The sequence below is a fragment of the Pseudoliparis swirei genome, chromosome 2 (assembly GCF_029220125.1).
Source record: "Pseudoliparis swirei isolate HS2019 ecotype Mariana Trench chromosome 2, NWPU_hadal_v1, whole genome shotgun sequence".
Taxonomy (NCBI): domain Eukaryota; kingdom Metazoa; phylum Chordata; class Actinopteri; order Perciformes; family Liparidae; genus Pseudoliparis; species Pseudoliparis swirei.
Genome location: NC_079389.1, coordinates 23082773 through 23099427, shown reverse-complemented (window position 1 = coordinate 23099427; position 16655 = coordinate 23082773). Strand labels below are relative to the sequence as shown.

The following is a 16655-nucleotide window of genomic DNA, read 5'->3' as shown; positions in this document are numbered from 1 at the left end:
CAGATGAAGAACCTCCAGATAGAGAACCTCCAGATGAGGAACCTCCAGATGAAGAACCTCCAGATGAAGAACCTCCAGATGAAGAACCTCCAGATGAAGCCCAACAAGCTCGCTCGTTAACGACCTCCTGAGTGATGAGCGGGACGAGATGTGGGAGGAGCCGTGAGGACTCAGCCGCAAGACCAACGTCTCTGGGAAAACACACTGAGGGTGTGTGTGTGTGTGTGTGTGTGCGCGTGTGTGTGAGTGAGTCTAGACCCAGTGTGTGTCGCGCCTCCTCCTGGATGCCATCCCCTCCACCTCCTTGAGCGAGTGCGCCCACAGCAACGTGCATTTAAATGAGATGTGTGTGTGTGTGATTATAACCCTCAATGGAGTGAGTCAACAGAGCACGAGGAGGTCGAGCCGATGGCGTCTCCTCCATCGGGCGCCGGCTGAGCTCCGAGGGTGTGTACGCCGTCTGCATGATGTCATACATGATGATGTCATACATGATGATCACGCACAATGTGTACTCCTTCCTCGCTGCCCCCCCCTCCGTTCAGCTCTTGTGGACCATCAGCAGCGCTCGACTCCATCACCGGCACCGACCCTCCTCCCCATCACTGGAATGTGTTCTTCTTCTGCGGTGTCGCAATCTGCCTTCGGCTAAAGCCGGCCCCATTTGCCATGGCAACAGGAGAGGAGCAGCAGCCGTCCGTCTGCTGCCTGGCGGCGAGGAGGAGAGAGACGGTTTCATTTCTTATTTATTTGTTCTCTGCGGCCGTGGAAACAAGCTCCGAGGAGCAGCGCCATGTCGCACACACACACACACACACACACACACACACACACACACACACACACACACACACACACACACACACACACACACACACACACACACACACACACACACACACACACACACACACACACACACACACACACACACACACACACACACGTCAGAGATTCATAATAACTGTTCGTGTATTAAGACTTCTATAAAGGTAGCTGCTCAGAACATGATCACACTAACTGTTACAGATGTGATCGGGTCAGAACCACTGGGACTCGGCACCAACAGAGAACGCTGTCTTACAGACGCCTGGGAGTTTAGACCCCATTAAATCACCGCCTGGGATTCTTTATGTGTTGCATCAAATTCATATGAACTCTTCACGGTGAGACATTCCTCCCGCTGACATGTCCTCTTGACACGGAACGGAGCAGGAGGAGCAGAACCTCCTGAGTCCTGAGTCTCGTGTGCAGCTGAAGACTCGTCTTTATAGTTCATCACCTTCCTCATTAGAGTGGCTTTAAACGACAAGACAATCCTCCTCCTCCTACTTACTTCTTCTTCCTTCTTTTCCTCTTCCTCCCCCTTTTTCCTCCTTCCTCTTTTTCCTCCTCCTCTTCTGATGCTCTCTGATGCTCTCTGATGGCTTAACTGTGTGATAGATGGACCGCGAGGGGGCCTGGGGGGCTCAGTGGGGCTCAGGAATCCACACCGCTCCATTACACCACGAGATAACGGCCACAACAACACGGAGACGAGTCGTGGCGCTCCATCTCCATCTCCCTCAGAGGATCCTCGTAAAGATAACACAGATCACATTTCCTGTCCAGGGCCAATCATAAATCAAGCAGCCGGCGTCTCCCAGCTCCAGCCCACATATTAAGACTGTGGCTCTAATGCAGCAGGCGGTGTGTGGGGGGGAGTCGATCCCGCTCTCCATTAGTTGCATGTCAAAGTGCCCTTGAGCAAGGCACTGAACCCCAGCAGCGTCACTGCTCCTTAATAACTTTAACGGGTCAAACGCAGAGACTTTCCCGTGGGATCAATAAACGTCTTCATTTCGTTTCTCTTCTTCTCCACCCGCGGCTCATTATAAAAGTCGCTTCTCCAGGACTCATCACGCCGTCCTCCGTCGGGTTTCGCTTTGCACAATCTTTAAATGACCCAGAGTTGTCCGTCTAATGAGACGGAGGACGCTCCGCTTCCTGACTTCCATAACGCCAGCAGCCATCGCCAAACATCGTTTCTTGATAAGTCTTATTAATCAGTCCGGCTGAAATCCATCCCCGTCCTCCGTGGCGATGAGTCACCGGCTCTCGGTTACGTTCAGTTGGTCACTGACATGGTGACGGGCGTTAACCCTTTAGGAGATGCCACGTGACGGAATGACTGCCGTCTGCGTTCAGATCAACGCTCTGTGGGGGTTACACTAAACCACAGCTCCTCATTCCACCTCAAATAAAGACTGAGGAGTCACTTCAGACTCAGAGCGCTACGATCAGCAGCAACACAAATAATCCAACAGATACTGCACACACATTGAGAGATTATCTGGTTTAAAAACAATAACATGTATATATATATAAACTAAGCCTAAAGCTTCCATAAGACTATGAGCAGGGTGGACCAGAGACCAGAGACTATGACAGTACCAGTCTAGATCCATCCTGTAGTAATTATCATGCATGTAGAGGTCGGACCCTTTATGACATTATTAGTCATCATTCTGAGTTAAACGTCTAAATCAAGAGAGAAAGAGTCATGATTAGAAGTTAAATGAGTAACTGAAGAGAATAATCGTGTCATTCTGAGAGGATGGATGTCTGAGTCCTGTTCCTTTAACAACCAATCACCGTGCACGTAGAGGTCGTGACCTTTGGATAACCACATGCACAGATTGCTGGACGGACATGATTTAAACATGCAAGGTCACTCAAGGTCAGAGGAGCCGTTTGACATCAGAACTCTCCGTTCAAACACCGTCTGCATCGGCGTCAAGACACGAGAGACGAGGGAGCAGAGGAGGAGGATCCCTCGAGTCCTTCCCCAGAGCTCTCCTCCAACCAGAAGAGTCCAGATGAAGAACCTCCAGATAGAGAACCTCCAGATGGAGAACCTCCAGATAGAGAACCTCCAGATAGAGAACCTCCAGATGAAGAACCTCCAGATGAAGAACCTCCAGATAGAGAACCTCCAGATGGAGAACCTCCAGATGAAGAACCTCCAGATGAAGAACCTCCAGATAGAGAACCTCCAGATGAGGAACCTCCAGATGAAGAACCTCCAGATGAAGAACCTCCAGATGAAGAACCTCCAGATGAAGCCCAACAAGCTCGCTCGTTAACGACCTCCTGAGTGATGAGCGGGACGAGATGTGGGAGGAGCCGTGAGGACTCAGCCGCAAGACCAACGTCTCTGGGAAAACACACTGAGGGTGTGTGTGTGTGTGTGTGTGTGCGCGTGTGTGTGAGTGAGTCTAGACCCAGTGTGTGTCGCGCCTCCTCCTGGATGCCATCCCCTCCACCTCCTTGAGCGAGTGCGCCCACAGCAACGTGCATTTAAATGAGATGTGTGTGTGTGTGATTATAACCCTCAATGGAGTGAGTCAACAGAGCACGAGGAGGTCGAGCCGATGGCGTCTCCTCCATCGGGCGCCGGCTGAGCTCCGAGGGTGTGTACGCCGTCTGCATGATGTCATACATGATGATGTCATACATGATGATCACGCACAATGTGTACTCCTTCCTCGCTGCCCCCCCCTCCGTTCAGCTCTTGTGGACCATCAGCAGCGCTCGACTCCATCACCGGCACCGACCACTCCTCCCCCCCCCCCCCCCATCACTGGAATGTGTTCTTCTTCTGCGGTGTCGTGCAATCTGCCGCTCGGCTAAAGCCGGCCCCCTTTGCCATGGCAACAGGAGAGGAGCAGCAGCCGTCCGTCTGCTGCCTGGCGGGGCGGCGAGGAGAGAGACGGGTTTCATTTCTTATTTATTTGTTCTCTGCGGCCGTGGAAACAAGCTCCGAGGAGGGCAGCGCCATGTCGCCATGGCAACACACACACACACACACACACACACACACACACACACACACACACACACACACACACACACACACACACACACACACACACACACACACACACACACACACACACACACACACACACACACACACACACACACACACACACACACACAGACACACACACACACACACACACACACACACGTCAGAGATTCATAATAACTGTTCGTGTATTAAGACTTCTATAAAGGTAGCTGCTCAGAACATGATCACACACTAACTGTTACAGATGTGATCGGGTCAGAACCACTGGGACTCGGCACCAACAGAGAACGCTGTCTTACAGACGCCTGGGAGTTTAGACCCCATTAAATCACCGCCTGGGATTCTTTATGTGTTGCATCAAATTCATATGAACTCTTCACGGTGAGACATTCCTCCCGCTGACATGTCCTCTTGACACGGGAACACCGGAGCAGGAGGAGCAGAACCTCCTGAGTCCTGAGTCTCGTGTGCAGCTGAAGACTCGTCTTTATAGTTCATCACCTTCCTCATTAGAGTGGCTTTAAACGACAAGACAATCCTCCTCCTCCTCCTTACTTCCTCTTCTTCCTTCTTCCTCCTCTTCTTCCTCCCCCTCTTTTTCCTCCTTCCCCTCTTTTTCCTCCTCCTCTTCTGATGCTCTCTGATGCTCTCTGATGGCTTAACTGTGTGATAGATGGACCGCGAGGGGGCCTGGGGGGCTCAGTGGGGCTCAGGAATCCACACCGCTCCATTACACCACGAGATAACGGCCACAACAACACGGAGACGAGTCGTGGCGCTCCATCTCCATCTCCCTCAGAGAGGATCCTCGTAAAGATAACACAGATCACATTTCCTGTCCAGGGGCCAATCATAAATCAAGCAGCCGGCCGGCGTCTCCCAGCTCCAGCCCACATATTAAGACTGTGGCTCTAATGCAGCAGGCGGTGTGGCGGGGGGGGGAGTCGATCCCCGCTCTCCCCATTAGTTGCATGTCAAAGTGCCCTTGAGCAAGGCACTGAACCCCAGCAGCGTCACTGCTCCTTAATAACTTTAACGGGTCAAACGCAGAGAGACTTTCCCCGTGGGGATCAATAAACGTCTTCATTTCGTTTCTCTTCTTCTTCTCCACCCGGCGGCGGCTCATTATAAAAGTCGTTTCTCCAGGACTCATCACGTCGTCCTCCGTCGGGTTTCGCTTTGCACAATCTTTAAATGACCCTCAGAGTTGTCCGTCTAATGAGACGGAGGACGCTCCCGCCCCGCTCCTGACTTCCATAACGCCAGCAGCCATCGCCGTCAAACATCGTTTCTTGATAAGTCTTATTAATCAGTCCGGCTGAAATCCATCCCCGTCCTCCGTGGCGATGAGTCACCGGCTCTCGGTTACGTTCAGTTGGTCACTGACATGGTGACGGGCGTTAACCCTTTAGGAGATGCCACGTGACGGAATGACTGCCGTCTGCGTTCAGATCAACGCTCTGTGGGGGTTACACTAAACCACAGCTCCTCATTCCACCTCAAATAAAGACTGAGGAGTCACTTCAGACTCAGAGCGCTACGATCAGCAGCAACACAAATAATCCAACAGATACTGCACACACATTGAGAGATTATCTGGTTTAAAAACAATAACATGTATATATATATAAACTAAGCCTAAAGCTTCCATAAGACTATGAGCAGGGTGGACCAGAGACCAGAGACCAGAGACTAGAGACCAGAGACCAGAGACCAGAGACCAGAGACCAGAGACTAGAGACCAGAGACCAGAGACTAGAGACTAGAGACCAGAGACCAGAGACCAGAGACCAGAGACTAGAGACCAGAGACCAGAGACCAGAGACCAGAGACCAGAGACTAGAGACTAGAGACCAGAGACCAGAGACTAGAGACCAGAGACTAGAGACCAGGTCCTGTGGGGTTCCTAAAGCCTCATAAAGGATCTCTTTAGATGCTAGCGTGGTCCTCAAAAGGTTGTCTATGTATTGTCCCTCCTCAAAACATTGAACTCTTGCTTCTTCTTTTATCTCCCTTAAACAAGCCATAACTTATAAAACACACGCGTACTGAGATATACACGGTGCATGCCTGAACATACACCATTACAACCTTTTTAAAGAGGCGTATTGATTTACTTCTAATTAATTGAATTTGACGTCATGAATGCAAAGAGGTGATATTGGCTGTAACCTGCAATTAAAACGCATAAAGTAGATCCCTGAGCTCAAAAGGGGCGATGAAAACATTTAGAGCCATCATTCAAAAAGGACATTGTTCCACCTGTTGCTGCCCACCTGAGAGACTCCTCGAAGCCCAAAGCTATCGGTTCATCATGTAAACAACAACAACAACAACAGCTCCCTGACAGGATCCGTCTGGATCGACTGACAACAGACGGGAATCACGAGGATCCTGATTCTCCTGTTTTCCGTCCCCAGCTGTGAGGAGCGGGAGCCTCCTCCCCCTCGGAGAGCTGCTCACCGGCTGCGTCTCCTTCCACTGGGAAGTCGCTTGTCATCACAAAATGATCCAGACAGAAGCGGCGTGTGATTCATGCGTGTGTCCAGATCTAAAGGCATCCTTCAGACACACTGAGCCCGATGTTCACCCGCTACATCATCAGAGACACGCCATGTGTGTACGAGGACTAGATATCCCACTCCAATAGGAAGCGCCCATCTTGTGGCAGTACACACATTGAAGCCATGTGGTGTTTCCATAGCAACACGGCCCCCGGTGATGACTTAATGGCTTACAGCGAGTAAGTAGAAATGTAAACGTGACAGAATGCACTTTAGGAGAAGTGGAGTGCGTTGAGGAGGCGATGGCAGGGCGAGAGGCCCGAGTCCCAGAGAGCAGCGGACTCTGAGACAGGAAACCAAGCGTCAACTTCCTCCAGGAGGAGCCAGAGGCCGACAGCAGTCACTCCGGAGCCGGCAGACATGAGGACAACACTGATGAAAATATATCGTGAACTAGAACGGGCACTCGGTAGAGCGCATACCTTCACTATCACAAGATTGGGCATTGAGTGATGAACATTTTGGCATTAGTTGCATGCCAATTGGATACAAATTGACCGCGCTATGGTAAAAAGAAGATGTTGACCTTTTCATGACCTTGACCTTGACCTTTGACACGATTGATCCCAAAATCTAATCAAATGGTCCCCGGATAATAACCAATCATCCCACCAAATTTCATGCGATTTGGTTTAATACTTTTTGAGTTATGCGAGGAACACGCATACAAACAAATAAATAAATAAATACACAGCGATCAAAACGTAACCTCCCGCATTTTCAATGTGAAGGTAACAATCACACCCGATGGAGACGCACAGAGGTGGAGGTATCCAGAGCCGCGCCGCACACAACACACGCCGCCACGGCCCAGAGGAAACATCCAAGTGTGATGAAACACGGGCTAAGAACTTTGTGTATATACATGTGTGTGTTTGTAACCCCTCCTCACCTGTGTCTGTGCTCGTCGTGTCCTCCCTGTCCGTGGATGACCACCTGTCCAGAGGCGTGCTTCCCCTCTTTGGGCGAGTCGATGTGGGGGATGAGCACGTCCTCCAGGCCCAGGTCGAAGCGCTTGTGCTTGGAGTTGTCCGGCAGGAAGAAGAAGGCGCCGAAGCACAAGGTGATGAAGGCACTGAGGATGAGGAGGAGGATGAACTTCTCGGAGAGCCTCAGCGTCGCCCGGTGGTGCGGGAAGGAGGAGGCGCCGCCCGGCGACAGCGTGGGGATCCTGCGGCCCGACAGCGGCAGCAGAGCCGGCGTCGTCATGTTGGGACCGTCGACTTCAAGGGGCGGGGGAGGGGCGGGCGGGTTTCAGGTGCTACAGGTGTCGTCGTAGCGGCACGCACGAGCTGGTCCGTGGAATTATCTCATTCCTGCGTCGGTAAGTCCAGAAACCAAAAGGGGCCTCGGCTCTCGGCGGAGGAACGACGGGGCGGCGGGGAACCGGGCATGATGATCCTGGGATGGGAAGAAATAAAAATAAAAAAGGGGAAGAGTTAGCGTCCGATGCAGACGGGGAGAATGACAAAGAACTCACAGGTGCCACCATTTTAGAAAACCCCTGATCTCTTCCTCCCCGAGTCGTCGTCCCCTCCTCCCTGGGCAGCAGTGTTCCTCTAGACCACCGGCATCCTCTTCACAAACACGCCCCGGCAGCCTAAACCGCCTGGAATTACGATCCAGAACGATCGCTGAAACACCATAAACAATCCTCTCGCGCGCTTCTAGTGGATTTAAATCACGTGTCAAAAACAAATACGTCAGAATCTCCCTCACACCAAACGGTGAATCCTCTGGCCGTGAACATATTCTCCAGAGGCTAACGGCGTCAGGAGACGACGTGCAATGTTCTCTGAAACCATCGCCACGCAACGCACCTGGAAGCAGACTGAACACAGCTGTGATCAGCTGTGTTGCCATCGGTTACGCAGATCGTGATGAGCAAAATAAAAAAAATAAAAAAGAGACAAAGAACTATAGAGATGAGGAAGAAACATCGCGAATCCTCCTCCAATCCACCGGAGTCGACTAGAATGACAATTCGCAGTTAGGTGGCAACCACAACCCCCCCCCTCCCCTCCTCCTCTTCTTCTTCTTCTTTCTGTTTTTATTTTTTGCTGGAGAGGGACATGCAGGCCAAGTGCACTTTGCATGCGCGTAACGTTATCTGGTGCCGGATTGCATCTCAACAGCCAAAACCGAACAGCGAATATCCAAGCGGCTGGGGAGGAGGAGAAAGAAAGAGACCCCACGTGACCACATATGCAAAAGGAAAAAAAGAAGAAGAAGACGTGTGTTACGGTTTAACAGGCGACCCCGTTAACTGGCGTCCGTTGTTGTCGTAGTTACAACAGCCGTTGGGAACAAATCGGAGCGACCACGTAGCTGTCCTCGTGAATGCCTTATTGTTTAACGCTTTTATCGGGCGTCAAACCCTCTGATATACATCATAGGACTGAAACAATGCCGCATTCACGAGGACAGCTCGTGTTGGCTGTCCTATTTTTTTCCCGCTGGCTGTGGTAACTCCGATAACAACGGATGAGAGTCCCCGGTTAACGGTGTCGCCCGTTAAACCGGAACACCGGCGGCTGCTCTAATGGAAAAATATGGATGGAAACAGCCCCTTTAAACGCCAGTATAAGCGGTCCTATTAAAGCCAGAGGGGGAGGTCGAACCAGCTAATGGCAACATGCATATATATATATATATATATATATGTATTCCAACGGGCTACGATGTCTCCGCACGGAATACCAAGTTCATCCTCACAGAGCCCGTCTGTGAGCCGATTAGCCGACACGACGTGCTAACGAGCGGCTAACCTCTCCAGCTAACGTCGGCAAAAAATAATTAATAAATAAAACATGTATTTAAAAAAAATAAAAAATATTCCAACAAATCACTGATGTTTTAGCGAACGTGCGGTTAAGAAAGACTTAGCTGTAATTATATGTGTATATATAAATATATATAAGTGCTAGCTATTTTAGCTAGGTTCCGTAGCTAAGCTACCTAGCTGGTTACCAACTGACAGACGTTGGTCCTTCCGAGCCGCATCACCACCTTTTCTCATTCGCTGGGTGGGATAAGAACTGATCCCAGTCAAGCGTCCCGGTCCTCCCGGTTGGAAGAAGTCGCCGTAGCGGGCGTCCTCATGTCCGCGGGGGATTTCCAAAAAGACCGTTGTAAAAGCCTCCTCCGGTGGAAAAGAAGGGGGTGGGTGGAGGGGGGTACCGTTTTTTTTTCTTCCTCAACCGTCGAAGCTCGCGAGCAACATCGCGTTACAGCAGCAACCGGCGGACGTTGAAGAAGGAGGAGAGGGAGCAGGAGGAGGAGGGGCGGGGAGGATGTTGATGACTGGCCGCTCTGTCGGGCTGCAGCGGCGGACTGGCGGACTGCTGCTGCCGCTGCTGCTGGATCCAGCGTCGACTCCTCAGCCAGACTTAGGGACCGTCTGACAATTTCAGTTGGCAACAACAAATAATGTTTTTTTTAATGATTTATAATAAAGCGACCGTATAAATGTTGCAGCCACAACTTGCCGATGGATCAAATTCTCCTCCCATTTAATTTGTGGTAAAAATAATAATATTATATCATACTGGAAGACAGCTGTGCGATGCGTTATTTCACTTGATTAGCTCAAATTTGTTGCCACTCCCTAGTATTCACATCTCTTGACAAAATACCAATATAGGCTATAAAACAGTTTTTTTTAAAGAAATACTCGAAAAAAGAAAAAAAAATCCTGCATTGAACCTGTTAATTAAGTAAAAGAATATAAGGATAATTAATTAAAATCTATTTAAAGTGGCAAAAGAAAAATGTCCCTTCTGACTCCTACATTATCATAACTCATGCATTAATGTAATAAAAGGCTATATTTTACTGATGTTTGAGTTGTAGCTCATTTTGTAAACATCATAATGGTAATTTTCATCCTGGATTAATCTGATGATTGTTTTCTCCGTCAATCCATGGATTGTTTTGTTTGTAAATATTCTCAAAATATTGAGACGCCATCACAATGACCCAGGTCTTCAGTCCAAACCTTGTTAATAAGATTATCCGAATAGTTGCCAAATAATATTCTGTCAATCGATTAATCGACTTATTATTTCAGCTCTATTTGTAGCTTTATTTCTATATATTATTAATGTTAAAAGATTAGCTAGGCTAGAGTACTTTAGTAAATATACTTAATGTTCCCACTCAATGTTGTGGTTGAAAAGTCTAAATACTGTTAGAAATATTAGTTCTGCATTGAGAATATTATTCAAGCAGAAATAGTTAAAAAGTATTTAAATAATAGCACTAATTAAAGGCTCCAGTGTAGTGAGTAATACATTAATATATATTATATTAATTGATTGTTGCTGATGAACAATGTTCTAATATTGTTATTCTGTTCACTTGCCAGTGAAAATACTAGAAAACTTGACTTTACTCCACTAGAATTACTGATGTCTGAAATGTGGTGCATGCCTAGTGTAAACAAGTGATCAATAAACATCAAACTAACCGGCAAAGAAATCTATAATTATCCATTGCTACATTTTCAAGCAAACAGCCTAAATATTAACGGGTTCTATCGAGTTTGTTTTGTCTGTTTATTTCTTATGTTGCTTTTATTAGGACAAAAACATAGTGAGGCTGACATTTGGCAGCAACATTTCCGGTGCAAGAGCAAAACAGGAGCAAGGAGAGCATTGAAATAAATAGTTCTTTGTCGCCCTCATAAGACTAATAAGCATTTCCCAGCAGTGGCCCCTTGCACACTTATATAGATTTTATGGAAGAAGTGAGAACACGATGTCTTTCCGTCGTCCTCTGAGCTCTAAAGACCGCAATGAAAATACTTACATACAGGAAAACTGATAGTCATATTTCGGTTTAGTTCAGGACAGAAAAACCCATTAAACAAACAATCGCTGTTCAACAAGTCACACAACAGAGAGTGCATGCACAGCCACGTCGCCGCTCGACTCAACAGTTGAATGGCGTCTTCTGTGGCTCTTGAGGATCTCCGTCCATCAGGAGCGATATCACCGATGATGTCATTGTGTTTGGTTTTTGGGGTCCTCTCAACTGGAGTTTGAACATATATTATCTAATTGCATTAAAGAAGATGTTTCCAGTGTTTCCGAGCTTAAAGCCCATGGACTAAAAGTAAAAAAATTATTCATTTTTAAATGTATTATTTATATAAAAAATAATACATATATATATTTAGTTATTTATATTTGTATGTATTAATTTTATTGTTAAAGAGCTTACATCATAGGGACTAAAAGTTAAAGAAATATATTCTGTTTAAAAATATATATATACAGTATATATATATACTAGGGCTGTCAGCGTTAACGCGTTAATCTATGCGATTAATTTGGCCGCGTTAACGCACTAAAATATTTGAACGCAATTAACGCGTTTTTTTTTTTTTTTTTTAAACCGCGGCAGTACGGTTTGACACTGTTTCCGTTTTTAAAACAATCATTTCTCCGCGAAAATAAGGAGCAGAAATCAGTTTAAACTCGTGGATGAATCAGTCGGGTTTCCTCCTGCTCCTCCTTCCTCCCGTCTCCCCCTCTGATACACAGAGGAACGGAGGGCGACGCGTCGGGTGACGCGGCGCGGAAAGAACGCGACACACGAAACCTTCAACGTGATTGGTCAATCCGTTTGTCTGTCAACATTTCGGGGGGAAAAAAACCAATGAACACTCAGTAAATCACAAAGGACCTCCCACCTCACAGGTGAGGCTCATTTAGCAGCCTGTCAGTCAGAGAACCAGAGGACACGGCGCGAGGACAATGAGGCTCATTTCAGAGCTGAGATTGTTCTGGAATGTTTGATGTATAACACGTGGGGGTGTGTCACATGCAAAAGACTTTAAACGGTGAATTTATTTTATTTTGTAAAATGTATAAAATGCCCCCAGCCTCCAGAGGGTGAACGTGACATATGTGAATGTCAGTCAGTTACCAAGGCCACTGGTTCTGCTGTTCAGTGGTAAAGATGACAGGACCAATGGGGTCTCAATATACTTCTTTTTTTTTTACTAATCTGATGTTTCACTGAAGAAACAATTTATCATCCACGATATTAAATACCTCGCTGGCACTGTATATGTAGGAGCCTCTTTGAAAACACAGCTCTGTGTGAAGTTTTGTCTTTAAAAAGAATGAACTTTTAACTTTTAACTTGTAATTGCGATTAATCGCGATTAATCGCGATTAATTAATCGCAATTTCAAAAGGTGCGATTAATTAGTTAAATTTTTTTAATCGATTGACAGCCCTAATATATACACTAGGGCTGTCAGCGTTAACGCGTTAATCTATGCGATTAATTTGGCCCGTTAACGCACTAAAATATTTTAACGCAATTAATCGCGGCAGTACGGTTTGACACTGTTTCCGTTTTTTAAACAATAATTTCTCCGCGAAAATAAGGAGCATAAATCAGTTTAAACTCGTGGATGAATCAGTCGGGTTTCCTCCTGCTCCTCCTTCCTCCCGTCTCCCCCTCTGATACACAGAGGAACGGAGGGGCGACGTGTCGGGGGACGCGGCGCGGAGAGAACGCGACACACGAAACCTTCACCGTGATTGGTCAATCTGTTTGTCTGTCAACATTTCGGGGGGGAAAAAACCAATGAACACTCAGTAAATCACAAAGGACCTCCCATCTCACAGGTAAGGCTCATTTAGCAGCCTGTCAGTCAGAGAACCAGAGAACACGACGCGAGGACAATGAGGCTCATTTCAGAGCTGAGATTGTTCTGGAATGTTTGATGTATAACACGTGGGGGTGTGTCACATGCAAAAGACTTTAAATGGTGAATTTAATTTATTTTGTAAAATGTATTAAATGCCCCCAGCCTCCAGAGGGTTAACGTGACATATGTGAATGTCAGTCAGTTACCAAGGCCACTGGTTCTGCTGCTGTTCAATGTTAAAGATGACAGGACCAATGGGGTCTCAATATACTTCTTTTTTTTTACTAATCTGATGTTTCACTGAAGAAACAATTTATCATCCACGATATTAAATACCTCGCTGGCACTGTATATGTAGGAGCCTCTTTGAAAACACAGCTCTGTGTGAAGTTTGGTCTTTAAAAAGAAGGGAAACACTTTTAACCCTTGTGTTGCCTTCGGGTCATTTTGACCCGATTCAATGTTTCACCCTCCTGTTACCTTTATATTTACTAACATATTTTACCCTTTGGGTTCAATTTGACGCCAGCAATTAAAACCTCCAGAAAATTATTAGAATTAATATTGTTTTCCAAGTTTAAGTGTGAGGCACTTTATGTTTGTTTGTTGACTACCGAAAGAACACCGACATTAAACATTGAATGGGGTCAAATTAACCCGAAGGCGGCAGGAGGGTGTAATATTGATTCGGGTCAAAATGACCCGAAGGCAACACTAGGGTTAAACGGTGAATTTTTTTTGTTTTTGTAAAATGTATAAAATGAGCCCCGCCTCCAGAGGGTTAACGTGACATATGTGAATGTCAGTCAGTCACCAAGGCCACTGGTTCTGCTGTGTTCAATGTTAAAGATGACAGGACCAATGGGGTCTCAATATACTTTTCTTTTTTTTACTAATCTGATGTTTCACTGAAGAAACAATTTATCATCTACGATATTAAATACCTCGCTGGCACTGTATATGTAGGAGCCCCTTTGAAAACACAGCTCTGTGTGAAGTTTGGTCTTTAAAAAGAATGAACTTTTAATTGCGATTAATCGCGATTAATTAATCGCAATTTCAAAATGTGCGATTAATTAGTTAATTTTTTTTAATCGATTGACAGCCCTAATATACACACATATAATATAGTATATATACATTTAACATTTTTATTTATCTATTGTATTGTTTCAGAGCTTACATCATAGGGACTGAAAGTAAAAATATCTTCTTTTTTATATTATTATTAGTATTATTTATATATATATTTTATTATATATTTTATTTATTTATTACATTTTTACGAGTATTTATTTTGTACAACTTTGTTAAAATGCAACATCAGCTTCTCATGACTAAATAAATCACTTTCCAATGATGTCATTGGTGATATCGCTCGTATATAATTACTTAATATAAACATCGGCAGAAGTTTCTCATGTTTTTGCACCATTTTCGGAAAAATGTCGACACCTTTTAACCTTTACCACCATATCTTCAATTAATTATCTTTGATTAACTTCTAATGGAGAGAAACGTTCAGCCGACGTCTTGGTCGTGTTTTGTTTTGGCAGCAGCAGCAGCTCCATTCCCTGGATATATATATCCAGGGAATGTATAATATATATATGAATATATATATATATATCTACATATATATGAATATATATATATACCTTCATATATAGTTATATTCTTATATATATATTAGGGCTGTGAAACGATTACAAATTTTAATCGGATTAATCACAGGTTTTTGTGGATTAATCATGATTAATCACATATTACCGATATTCTCGGTATATTTTGTGAGAACATAGAGATTTATGACAAAAGACGGATATATACATTTATACATTCTTCTATACAATGGTGCTGCAACTCAGCAGTTATTTAGCAGTTTTCTTCCATATGGAACATTAATACATCTTCATCCTAAACAGAATGTTTAACCCTCCTGTTACCTTTCGGGTCAATTTGACCCCATTCAATGTTTAATGTCGGTGTTCTTTGGGGTCAATTTGACCCCAGGCTGTTTTTCACTGTGTCAAACATATCAGAAATATCAACTTTTTTATTTATTTAAAGGGCTATTTAGGTAGTCAACAAACAAACATAAAGTACCTCACACTTAAACTTGGGAAGCAATATTAATTCTAATAATTTTCTGGAGGTTTTAATTGCTGGGGTCAAATTGACCCGAGGGTAAAATATGTTAGTAAAGTAAAGGTAACAGGAGGGTTAAACAGAACATGTTTCTCTTGTTTGTCAACCATTAACTCCACCATGATACAATCTAAAGGCCTCTAGTCTTCCTCTAGCAGCTGCTGAGGCAAACTGACTGTGTGGGTTTTCTTCATGAACTGGGCCGTGATGAAAGGGACGGCGGGGACACCGCTGCAAAGCTGAAACCTCACCGGCCCGGACAGGTGGACAGATTGACAAGTTACTTTTTTTTTGCTCGGTCCCGATGCGCGCACGGAGCTCTGTGGCGCAGACGGAGATCGATAAGTGTTAACGCAACGCGAAGAGACAGAAATGACATGCTGCTGTGGAGATACGATCAACAACAGACGTTTAGTTTAATAAAAGAACAAAGACGTGCTCTAGAGAACATGTCAGGGGGCGGGCCAATCTCTTTAATGTCATGCGATCTACCAACACTACGCCGCGATCGACTGGCAGGTCGCGATCGACGTGTTGAGACCCTGATCTACAGGAAGTAAAAGTCGTAACAAGGTTTCCGGAGGTGAACCTGCGGAAGGATCATTACCGATGAACAGACCGTCTGCATGAGAGCGGACAGAGTTCAGATTGAAGTGGTGGATTGGAAGCTCATTTTGCAAGTGACTTTTTTTTCGTCCCGACGACCAACAACAGACGGATTGGAAGCTCATTCTGCGCATGCGTTAAATGCGTTAAAAAAAATAACTAGTTAAACCTGTAATTGAATTAACGCGTTATTTTTCACAGCACTAATATATATATATACTCAGTCATTTAATATTTCCTTTTTTGGGGGGGGGGCGGCGTTGACATCGAGTGCTTCGTCTTCGGGCCCGGAGACACCGCCGAATATTGAGAGAGGTCACACACACACACACAGTGTGTTTCCGCTGTGTGTGTGTGTCCATCAGCTGGTCCTTGAGCTGCCGCCGCCTCTCGCTCTGCGGCAACAACCGCCGGGACGCCGGTGATTTACAGGGGGCGCCATCGGAGGGAGAATTAGCGGCGGCGGCGTAATAACTAATAACTGTGAAGTCTCATCGGAGAGAGACAACCATCACTGAGTACACACACACACACACACACACAAAGAGCTGAGCGGACACGAAAAAGACAGTTTCCAAATCACAGCCAAGTTGCAGAGAAGGAGGGCGTGTGGAGGTGTGTGTGTGTGTGTGTGTGTGGGGGGGGCTCTGCATCTTCGTCACCACTGAGGGACGCTTCTCTGGACGGGGAAAGGATTGATGGCTCATTTCACCCCCACAATGAAGACTTTCTTTAGCCTTGTGTGTCGTGAGACGCTGTATTTCACCGTACAGCCACCGGGGGGCCGTCAGAGCCAAGGTCACCGGGGGGCCGTGCG

At 46.0% G+C, this 16655-nt stretch overlaps 1 protein-coding gene across 3 annotated transcripts in view; it reads right to left on the bottom strand.

Annotated features, from left to right (window-relative positions):
• man1a2 (mannosidase, alpha, class 1A, member 2) overlaps positions 1 to 9742 on the bottom strand; it is a 61321-nt gene extending 51579 nt beyond the window's left edge. For 2 of the 3 annotated variants that reach the window (XR_008834012.1, XM_056433633.1), the window contains exons 1-2: positions 9427 to 9741; positions 7310 to 7818 (exon numbers count right to left, since the gene is read on the bottom strand). Coding sequence is in view for 2 of the 3 variants with exons in the window: in XM_056433633.1 (XP_056289608.1) it covers positions 7310 to 7626 (317 nt within the window). In the remaining variant the exon portion in view is untranslated. Of the gene's footprint in view, positions 1 to 7309; positions 7819 to 9426 lie in introns of all 3 variants that reach the window. The other variant, XM_056433624.1, reaches the window with a different exon arrangement.
• Positions 9743 to 16655: the final 6913 nt, after the last annotated feature.